The 10,845-nt window shown below is 56.8% G+C and overlaps 2 protein-coding genes across 2 annotated transcripts in view; both read left to right on the forward strand.

The window, feature by feature from the left end:
• The first annotated feature begins 223 nt into the window (after positions 1-223).
• Positions 224-6,066, forward strand: CA2H19orf53 (chromosome A2 C19orf53 homolog). The gene is made up of 3 exons (XM_049639972.1): positions 224-411; positions 490-545; positions 2,564-6,066. The coding sequence occupies exons 1-3, from the start codon at positions 312-314 to the stop codon at positions 2,705-2,707; spliced, it is 300 nt and encodes a 99-aa protein (XP_049495929.1). The 5' UTR covers positions 224-311; the 3' UTR covers positions 2,708-6,066.
• A 4,332-nt stretch (positions 6,067-10,398) lies between these two features.
• Positions 10,399-10,845, forward strand: part of ZSWIM4 (zinc finger SWIM-type containing 4) — a 17,910-nt gene continuing 17,463 nt past the window's right edge. The window contains exon 1 of the mRNA XM_049639973.1: positions 10,399-10,803. Within this exon, the coding sequence (XP_049495930.1) occupies positions 10,645-10,803 (159 nt within the window). The 5' untranslated portion in view covers positions 10,399-10,644. The remainder of the gene's footprint in view (positions 10,804-10,845) is intronic.

Consider the following 10,845-nt stretch of genomic DNA (forward strand, 5'->3'; position numbering starts at 1 on the left):
GGGGTGCCTGGGTGGCTCAGTTGGTGAAGAATCCTAGACCAGCTTTTATGTACAAAGAGCATAAAACTAAGTTCTACAAAACAAATGAGCGCTCAGGAAGCGTTAGCTCATCAGCCTAACCTTTCTTTGGAAGGTTTTGCAAAGCCCTCCATATCATTTACGTCTGTGGGCAGCTGTCTCTTTAATGCGTTGCCCCGTTGTGTCCCGTGAGTCTTTGCGCGCGCCCCGTCGGCCCCACTGTATCCCATCGTGCTCTGCGTCTTCCGGCTGTATTTTCTCCCAGCCCCGCCTTTTCCTGTGCGTGCTGCATCATGGCGCAGGGACAGCGCAAGTTCCAGGCCCGGAAGCCGGGGAAGAGCAAGGCGGCGGCGGCAGCGGCCTCCGAGCGGAACCGAGGCCCGAGGAAGGGCGGTGAGGAGCTGTTGAGGGCTATGGGGGGCGAGGGGGACCCGGGGCTCCCCGGCCTCACACGAGTGCGTCTCTTCCCAGGTCGTGTCATCGCCCCCAAGAAGGCACGCATCGTGCAGCAGCGAAAGCTCAAGAAGGTGAGTGGGGGCGTGCGAGGAGCCTGAAGGCGGTGATGGGCGGAGGATGGAGACTGGAGCCGGTGGGGGAGCCTGGAGGCTGGCGAAGGGCGGAGGGGGGAGCCTGGAGAACTCCGCTCTCTGAGCCTCAGTTCCGCCCTCCTGTGCCGTGGGTACCGGAACCTCCCACATCGTTCACCGGACCCCGTAGAAGCAAGGCCCGACGTGCAGGAAGTGTTAAACCCCCGCCAGTTGCTCTCGCTGTTACCGTTCGTTAGTGGAACTTGGGAGGGGAGGTGGCACGGGAAGTAGAAACCCCAGTTTCGAAGGAAGGCCGCGCGGGTGCGATCGCAGCCGTCAACGGCTATTTCTTCACCCGAAGTCTCTTACCTGTCACATGGTCATAGTGATTGCACCTTTCTTCTAGAGTCGTAAGGATTTAATGCCATAGGGCACTTGTAAAGCGCTGAGAACAGCACGGGACTCAAGTAAACGTTAGCCGCGTTGGGTGTCATTTTTGTGGTTGTGTTTAAATGCAACTTCTTTATGTAGGTGGCTAGGGTGGAGCTTACGAAGAAGTTTACAGAGATTTAAAACTAGTTTTACTGGAGTCAGATTTGAGTTCAAGTTGTACTCCACTCGAACTAATGCATGATCTTGAGCAAGTCGTTTCGTTTGCTCAGAGCATAGGTTTTCTGAGACCCCAGGGCCTGCTTACCTCCATGTGGCAGCGGGAGGCGGACTGTCACATGGGCGTCTCAGTCTCAGCACATCCAAAACCAAACTCCTGATGCTTCCCTCTCCCTCCCCGACATGACCCTGCCACCGTTTTGATTCAGGAAGATTCTGTCCTTCCAGATACTTGGGATCATCGTTTCCCCCCTTCTCTCACATTTGGGTCTGATCCCGTCCTTTTTGCCTTCAGTATTAGTTTAGAATCCACCCATTTCCCACCTCCCTGACCCCCTTCCTGTTCCCACCCCATCAACTACCACCCGGATCAGTGCAGGTGCACCCTCCCTGATCTCCTACCCCCCACCACAGCAGCCAGAGGGCGCCAGTGAGCACCCAAGTCTGGCCGAGCCCGTCTGCTCCCAGCCGTCAGTGTCTCCCACGTGACCCCGAGAAAAGCTCAGATCCTCCCTGTGGCCCACAGGGCCCTGCGAGATCTGCCCTTGTCGCCTCCCTGCCCTAATCTCCCACTCTCCCCCTTGCTCACTGGCCCCTTAACTACTCCTTATCCCACCTCAGCACTTTTGCACTCGCTGTTTCCTGTGGGATTCTTCTCCCAGAAATCCACAAGGCTCCCTTCCTCTCAGTCTAGTCTGACTGCAGGCATTACTTCCGAGCGGCTGTCCTTGGTAACAGCCCCCACCCCTCGCTTGTTATCCCTTGTTTTTTTCTTCCACAGCAGCACTTACCATCACTTTCACCTAGTGGGTTACGGGTATTTATGTTGTCTGCATATACATGCTGAGTGTCAGCTCCCTGAGAACAGAGACTTTTCTGTCTTGTTTGCTGTTCTGTTCCCTGCATCTAGGTATGTGACAGTCGCGGTGGTCATGGTCATTGGAACTCATGGGCAGGATGGGGCAGTTTAGGAAATAGGATTAAACTACCAGTTTTGGACCCAAACCCGTGTGCCTTTGCTTTCTGACATTTCTGTCTCAGAGCCCCAGGCCACCATCTGCCAAGTGGAGATAACACGTGACAAGAGGGGACTGGTGCCTGGAAACTGAGACCAAAGACTCTGGGCATGCTGGGTTCCAGTCCCCCTTCACTCACCTGTCCTGGGAACCCTGGGCAGGTGCCTCCACATTGCTGGAACGTGTTTCCCCATCTGTAAAATGGGGATGCATAGAGGTTTAGAAGCTGAGGTTCAGAGATGAGAACAGGACTTGTGTTTAAACCCCAGACCCCAGGTACTGTTCGTGGGAAGTTGCTCATCCAGTCTCCTATGAGCTCTTGGCAGAAAGAGGGTGACGGGTCAGCCCCCCACCTCAGGACCCAGTTTCACCGCCCTGTGGTTGCCCCCTCAGGACCTGGAGGTCGGGATCCGGAAGAAGATTGAACATGACGTGGTCATGAAAGCCAGCAGCAGCCTGCCCAAGAAGCTGGCGCTGCTGAAGGCCCCGGCCAAGAAGGAGGCAGCCTCTTCCTCCTCCACCAAGACGCCTTCCTAAGGACACCAGCCCGGTGGAGGCCATCGGCACAGCCTCCGTGCTCAGATCCATGCCGGTGACCCTGCAGGTGGCACCGCAGGGAGGAGCCGAGCTCTCCAAAGCCTTGGGTTCACGCACCTCGAGTTTCCTTGGGGAAAGAGTAGGTGAGCCCAAGAGTAGGTGAGCCGCGGACCTGAAACGCCCCGGTCAGACTCCCAGGGCCCGAAGAACCCCGGAAGCGGAGGAAATGTCCGCCGGTTTCTTGTGTCCTCCTCCCCCTCCTCAGGTCTTCCCTCCACTGGTTTAACCCAGAGCAATAAACCTGACCGCCGTTCCTCCCGCATGCCGTTCACGTGCTCCTGTGAGTGGGCCGTTTCTGGAGCTGGTGCCTCGGTGCCCCGACCCAGGCCAGTCCCGGCGGCTTCCACCGGAGAACGGCGTGTGCCCCGGGGAGGGACGGAGAGGCTTCTGCACCTTCAGCCCAGGAGCCGAAGAAGAGGCTTTTCGTCCCTCACACCCTGGGCCTTTCCCACCAGCTTCCTCGCTTACCTGACACCCCCCTGCAGGCATGCCCAGGTCACTGCCTCTGCCAGAGGCCAGCCAGGCGTCCCGGGGAGCTCCTTTCCCGCCCGTGTGACAGGCTGACGCCACCTGGTAGGGTCTCCGTGCCGGGTAAGCCCGGATGCGCTCGTCAGCCGCTCGAGGCCACCTCGACGTTTAGTCCTGACGGCTCGTACGTGTGCGGCACTGCGAGTGGCCCAGGCGCCCTGCCAGTGCTTTCCGTGCCAGTGCTTTCCGTGCCAGCCCAACCCTCGTGATGCCCAGGCTAGGTGGCGTGAACGCTACCGAGCAGGGATTTGCACAGCCGCTAACGGGGTCCCCGATCCCCGCTGCCCGTTCGCCGCCTCTCCTGCTCCCTCCTGGGTCCCTCCTCCCTTCGGTCATTGTTTGCGGTCCTGCTGGACCACACGGTGCCTGTCAATCAGCCAAGAGCTTGTCGGCCTTCTTCCCGCACCCCCAGCACCCCCACCATGCCCCAGGGGTGTGGGGAGCAGGTCACAGTGACGGACTCGGCTGCGGTCTGGGTGACACTGAGCTGCTGTCCAGGGGAGGTGGTGGCACCTGTGGGTGCGGTCGGCCGCACGTTTGGGTGACTGATCCCCCGGTGGCCTGTCCTTTCCCGGCCAGCCTAACCCACCGCTGGCAGCTTTTCTCGATCCCGTGGAGTGGTGGTCAAAATTTTTTGAACGACTAAAATTTTTCTGCACAGTAGGGGACGACCGCTGTGGAGAACGGTCTGGTGGCCCCTCAGTAAGTTCAGCGTAGAATTACCCACGACCCGGCCGTTCCACTCCCGGGCACACGCCCAAAAGGATTGAGGACGGGGGCCTGACCAACAGCTCGGACGTGAGCGTTCACAGCGCTGCCAGTTTCAGTCACCAGAAGACAAACGGCCCAGATGTCCCTGAGCAGACGGAGGATAAAGGGCGTGTTTGCACGACGGAGTCACATTCTGCCGCGAAGGTACAAAGCGCCAGCTCGCTGCCTCGTTGAACCTCGAGTCCACGCTCCGGGAGAGGAGGCCACTGTGAAAGGCCACGTGCTGTATGCTCTCGTTTATGGGAGACGTCCCGAACGGGCCAGCACACAGAGAACCAGAAAGCAGATGGGTGGTTCTTGGGGGGACCCGGGGGGGGCGGGGGGGGCAGGGTCCACCATTGGACGCTGGGGTCACATCCTGCAGGAAGAAAAGGTTTGCAGGGGCGGCTGCTGAACATGAACGTGCTGAATGCCGCTGAGCTGTGGGCTTTTTTTTTTTTTTTTTCCTAAGTTTGTTTTGAGAGAGGGGGAGAGAATCCCAAGCAGGCTACACACTGTCCGTGCAGAGCCCTGTGCGGGCCTCGATCTCAGGAACTTGAGATCATGACCCGAGCCAAAACCAAGAGTCTGAATGCTTAACTGACCGAGCCACCCAGGCTCCCTGAACTACTCTTTTAATTGACAGATTTTATTTGTGAGCAGTTTCACACACACACAAAATTGTAAGTTACGACTTGAACGATCAGGGCTGGGGCACCTGGGTGGCCCTTTTTTTTCTTTCTTTTTTTTTTTTTTTTTTTTTTTTTTTTTTTTAAGTTTATTTTGAGAGAAACAGAAATAGCACAGGTGGGGGAGGGGCAGAGAGAGGGAGAGAATCCCAAGCAGGCTCCACTCCGTCAGCCTGGAGCCCTACGCAGGCTCCCGGATGGAGAGATCGTGACCTGGGCGGAAACCAAGAGCCACTCAGGTGCCCCAAGCGTCCAACTCTTGATCTCAGCTCGGGTCTCGATCCGAGGGTTATGAGTTCAAGCCCCACGCTGGGCCTGAAGCCTACTATTCAAAAAAAAAAAAAAAGAAAAATAGGGACTTGTGGCAACAGGACCCAAATTTGATGGAAAGACTAGTTTGGGGTTTCCCCGGATCCAGCGCTCAGGTTTCTGGGGCGGGGGGAGGGGGGGAGGATGGAGGGCAGGCCTGGGGTTGGGACTCTGATCCTCGGGGCATGCCCCACTTTGAGCCCCATTTGGTCAACCTGGGCGCCCCTGCCATCTGGTCACAGCACGGTGGTTTATCCCCTAAGCAGACAGCGAGCGGCTTCTGCCTTTTGAGAGGAAGCCACATTGCCCGCCGGGCATTTGTTGTCTACCTACTGTGTGCCGAGCACAGCTAGGTAGAGCTGAGAACTGGCATTCTAGTGGAGAGAACAGAAAACAAACCTCAAGCTGGCCACTGCCCCCTCGTCTCCCGTCCTGCCTCCTGCTGTGGTTCCCTCCGCCTCCCGGATGCCGCCTCCGGGAGCCCCTCTCGGCCCTCCCGCACCTCCACCCCCAGGAGTGGTCACTCTGCTCCGCTCCAGACTTTGCTCCTTTGTTCACTGCTGAGCCTCCCAACACCTAGGACGGTGCACAGTAGGTGTTCATTGAAGGAAGGAAGTAATGTATTGTTTCTTTTTTTTTTTTTTCTTTTGCAAGGAAAATTTTGCATTTCAATGAATCAGTTCTGGTTATTCAGTGCATCATCTCTATACAACACACCCTTCCGGGTTAATCTGATTCATAGCATTGTCTTTGACCTCTCGGCTCCGTAAATTGTAACCAATTGATAGCAATATAAAACCACTCTTATCTGTAGACGTGCAAATCCCATCCGGTCTGGAAGAGGTTCCTTTGACAACCCTCCTCCCCTGTGGAAAAAAACAATTTGCCCCCATCTGCACGTGGATTTGGGTAAATAGTCTGATATGTAAAAGTGCCTGTTCTCCAGACTCTTTTGAACCGCGGAGAACATCTGCCTGCTTCCCACATGAGCTCAATAAAAATTTTAACACGTGTCCGTCTTTATATGTCCGTGAGACTCATGATTTCTTCCTCCTTTGGAAATTCTCCTTTAAGCTTTATCTGGAATCTTGGAGGGGCAAGGACTGGGGGAAGGTGGGCTCCAAGGGCCCTCTGGTGCCTCCCTCGGCCACCAGGAGGCACCTCGAATCCAGGCCAGCGCCACTGAGGCTGGCGGCGCCCCGGCGGGCCAGGGACTCCCGTAAACCTGCTCCCTTTGTCCCTCTGACGCCGGCCCTTGTGAGGAGGACCCCAGGGGCGAGGAAAAGGCATTCAGGCGCAACAGGTATGAGGTCTGGAATGTCAACCCACTCGTTCCCCTTTCCCCCAACCCCCGCAGCCTCCCCAAACGGCCTCTGCCAGCGGCATGGCTTTTCCTTCTCTGCTCTTCCTTCCACCTGCCCACGAAATCCCCCCCCCCGTCGGTGCGGAAACCAAGAGCCCCAGACTTTGGGAAACCCCTCCACCTTGAGTTCAGGGTCAGTTTCTGCCGCTTCCTGGCTGTGTGACCTTGAGCAAGTCCTGTCACTTCACTGAGCCTCAGTTTCCCCATCTGCTGAATGGGGATCTTAACGCCCCTCCCTCAGGAGAATTCTGGAGCCCGAGGGCTGTGAGAGTTGCCTTTGTCCAAAGATCCAAAGATCGGAGCCCGAGACTAGCCACTCAGCCGGTCCTCTCTTGCCCGCCACCCTGGCCCTCTCCCCAGGGCCAGAGCAGTCACTAAGTGTGGCTTTTCAGATACAATTATTCCTTCCCAAGCCTCTCCTGTCTTGCTTCCATCATCCCCCTCCGCCTGAATGCCCGTTTTTCCTGGCGGGGCCCCGACAGTCAGCCCATGAACCTGTGTTCCAAAAGGGAAGAAGAGAAATGTAAGAAGTAGATCTTGCCAGTTGGACAGGCCAGAGGGGCTGCATCAGAACCAGGAAGTGAAACTGCTCCGCCTGGTTTCCTGCCTGAGTCAACAAGGGCATGGGTTGGTGCAGGGGGCTGGCAGAAGGGAGGGACCCTGGAAAAATTGGGGTGGGGTGGCCACAGAGCTGGGGGCCCTTATCCCCCTTCGTCTGAGCCGCCGGGGCCACCCTATTTCCCACGGGTCTCAAATACATGTGGGTTTGGGGTCAGGAGCTGTGGATGCCTAGACAATGAGCTCACAGCGGCCTGGCGGGATAAACGTGGCTTCCATTTCTCTGAAGCCCAAGTTCGCCGGCTGCGTGGAGAAGGGAGGACATGGGAATGTCCGGAACCTGGCTCCCAACCTCTCCTAAAAGCATTGCTGGGAGGAGAGCAGGCCAAGAGATTCCCAGGGGCCTTTCGGACCTCATATATTCTCCTGGGATCACTGCGTGGCCTGGGGTAACTTTCTGACCTTCTCTGGGTCTCATTCCTCTGCAAAATCAGGGAAATGGAATAGAATGTTGGTGTTTTCCCAAACTCTGTGCATTTGATCCCCAGCAATGTGACAGAACCACCCGCAGGGCTTGAAGGCGGGGCCCTATCCTTTCCCTGAGCAAGTTCACCTTGAGCAAGTTCACCTGGCCTTTCTGTGCCTGATGGGGATGGTGACAGTATTAATATCTAATGTCAGAGAATAAAATAACATCCTCACTCTGTGATACCCTAGTCTCCATTCCTCCTATGGTTAACCCACTAGAGCAGCCTGGGGTGACTTCTCTGATTCAACGTCTCAGGACACCCACTGAAGCATCCTCAGGGACCGGGACCCGGGCTTAGCTGACACAGCCACGTTCCAGTTGCTGAAGAGGATCACGGGTAAGGGTGGCTCTGGGGTCCTGTTGGCAAGGGGAGCACCCGAAACGTGGGCTTCACTGAAGTCCCTCCTCATCCTCCCCACGTCTCCCCACAGTCCAGTTATCCTTCCCCATCGGTCCGTCTTTGCCTCAACTTTTCTGGCAATAAGTCTAGGGCATCCCAGACCGGGTAGCTTCGGGCAAGCGCTTCCCTCTCCAAGCCTCAGTTTCCTCATCTGAGAAATGGAGGCAAGGAGCCCCACTTTGCAGCACTGTTGGAAGGCTTAAACGTGATTATATGCTAGGGGCACCGGGGTGACTCAGTCGGTTAAGCATCCAACTCTTGATTTCGGCTCAGGTCATGATCTCACAGTTAGTGAGTTCGAGCCCCGCCTCAGACTCCATGCTGACCGTGTGGAGCCTGCTTGGGATTCTCTCTCTCTCTGCTCCTCCCCAGCTTGTGCTTTCTCTGTCTCTCTCTCAAAATAAATAAACTTAAAAAAAAAAAGTGATAATATGCCAGAACAGCAAGAGCACATTATTATGCACGTTGTTCCTGCTGCTGCTATTATGGCAGGTTGTGGTGTCTCAAGACCACTGCTGTCCAATAGAAGTTAACCATGCATGTCGCCTATGTAACTTTAAATGTCCTGATACCAAATAAAATATAAAAAAATAAAAGGAAACAGGTGGAATTAATTTGAATCATGTATTTTATTTAACCCAAACTTACCTAAAATATTACCATTTCAACACATCAGTATAAATAATTCTTGGGGCGCCTGGGTGGCTCAGTCGGCTAAGCGTCCGACTTCAGCTCAGGTCACGATCTCGCGGTCCGTGAGTTCGAGCCCCGCGTCGGGCTCTGTGCTGACAGCTCGGAGCCTGGAGCCTGTTTCAGATTCTGCGTCTCCCTCTCTCTCTGACCCTCCCCCGTTCATGCTCTGTCTCTCCCTGTCTCAAAAATAAATAGACGTTAAAAAATTTTTTTAAAAAATAAATAATTCTTAGGGAAATATTTTGCCTTTTTTTCCTAAGTCCTTTTCTTTTTTAAGCAACTTTTTTTTTTTTAACGTTTATTTATTTTTAAGAGAGGGAGAGAAGGGGATAGAGCATGAGCAGAGGGGGGAGGCACAGAATCTGAAGCAGGGACAGCTCGGAGCCAGACGTGGGGCTCGAACTCACAAGCTGTGAGATCACGCTTAACCGACTGAGCCACCCAGGTGGCCCTCCTACTAAGTCCTTGAAATCCATCTTGTTACATTTACCGCCCGGCCCCATTTCAAGGGCTCAAAGGTCACTTGTGGCCAGTGGTGACCCTACTGGACAGCACAGGTCGGAGGGAGTTTACTGAACGGTGGGTTGGGCACCGGCCAGAAAGTGCAGCTGGAAATTCCTGGAAGGAAAAAGCCAGTTTCCATATGGGGTGGGGAGACTGGGGACAGCAATGGGGCCACTTAAGGGCCAGCTTCGGTGTTTCCCGCTTTGTAGACATTTCAGCGGAACGGGAACAGAGTTTGAGTTGGCTCAGTCGGTAGGTTACGGGTTGACTGCTGTGTGCCGGCTGCTGTTCGGGTGCTTGCGGTGTACACCGATTACCCAAACGACCGCCCCCGGGGGTCTCGGTGGAGAGGAAAGAGTCAGAAACTAAACAGCTGCTAAAACACATGCAGAAATGTAATGATAATGGCGAAAAGCGTGCCGAAGGGGAAACGTCGGGTTTTCTAAGGACAGGGGAAAGGAAGGATGGCGTGGGCCGTGGGGGCGGGGCCGGCGATCAAGACCAAGGGCGGCTTCCGGGCGAGAGACGGTGTCCAGGACAAAATGGGTCGGAAAAACAATTAGAGGTGATCGGATTCGACAAGTATTAGTTCAATCTTACGAAATTGCCATTTTAGTCGGTCAAAACCGGTCGAAGATCAGCAACTGCCTATGACTCAACGTAATGTTCAGGGCATAGAATGGATTAGGGGTTCCTCTCTTAGGGCTTGAGTTGAGCTCTGTTTCTAGAGAGGAGGTCTGCAGCCCCCATGAGCTCCACAAGGAGACTGTGATCCTCCCCGCCCCCCGCCCGCCCCGCCATCCCCCAAAACATCAAAACTTGACTCCGCGCCCAGAGAGGCTGAGAGAGTTTCTCGCATCACACAGCCCAGAGGGAGGAGGGGCCGAGCTGCTGCCCTGGAATCCCGCCGCTCAGTCTCGCTCCCTGGCCGAGCCTTGTTGATTGTCCCCTTGCGGAGCCCGGAAGCGACCCTCAGTAAACAAAGCCGTGTGTGGGCGCAGCCCCAGCTGCCCGGGGCGCGCTGTCCAGCCGGAGGGGGGCGGGAGAGGAATGTTGTGAATGAACCCAGGACCCGCCCCGAAACTTCGCGTACGGCCTGCGCCGCGGGGGTCCTCCTACTGTGATTGGCCGCAGGTGCCCCATGATTGACAGCGCAGCCCGATGAGCTTTCTGATTGGGCTTCCCCCAAAAGACAGGCGGCATATCCAACGAATGAACAGCGAGAATTTAGGGACGGGTCTGGAGGTGCAGCCAATGGTGGAGGAGGGCCTCGGAGGCCGAGGGGGGGGGCCAATGGGGACGGGCGGCGGGGGCGGGACGACGGCGGAGGATAAAGCGGCGACTGAGGCAGCTTCATTGTTGTGAAGAGTCTTAAAGGGGCCCCATCCCCCGGCGGGCCCGGCGGGGGGGGGGGGGGGGTGCGGCTGGGGTCCCGGGGCGGCCGAGCGCGGAAGACGAACTGGAAGGCGGGTAGGGGGGCGCGGGATCCGGCGAAGCAAAGCGGGCATCGGACCGACCCCCCCAACAGGCCCCGCCCCGGCCCCGGTCCGGCCGATGGACCCCCCTGCGGCCAAGCGGAGCCGGGGCTGCCCCGTGGGACCTGAGGAGCGCGATGCCGGGGCCGGGGCCGGGGCCGTGCGCGGCCGGGGCCGGCCCGAGGCGCTGCTGGACCTCAGCGCCAAGCGAGTAGCCGAGAGCTGGGCCTTCGAGCAGGTGACGGGGGCGGGGGGGGGGGGGGGGGGGGGGGGGGGGGGG

Source organism: Panthera uncia, chromosome A2, assembly GCF_023721935.1.
Source record: "Panthera uncia isolate 11264 chromosome A2, Puncia_PCG_1.0, whole genome shotgun sequence".
NCBI classification, from domain to species: domain Eukaryota; kingdom Metazoa; phylum Chordata; class Mammalia; order Carnivora; family Felidae; genus Panthera; species Panthera uncia.

What these genes read in the sequence shown, in the direction of transcription:
- CA2H19orf53 (XM_049639972.1), top strand. Translation starts at nt 312, where the DNA reads ATGGCGCAGGGACAGCGCAAGTTCCAGGCCCGGAAGCCGGGGAAGAGC. An exon ending in CCGAGGCCCGAGGAAGGGCG is followed by an intron (nt 412 to 489) that starts GTGAGGAGCTGT and finishes GTCTCTTCCCAG; the next exon opens with GTCGTGTCATCGCCCCCAAG. An exon ending in AGCAGCGAAAGCTCAAGAAG is followed by an intron (nt 546 to 2,563) that starts GTGAGTGGGGGC and finishes TTGCCCCCTCAG; the next exon opens with GACCTGGAGGTCGGGATCCG.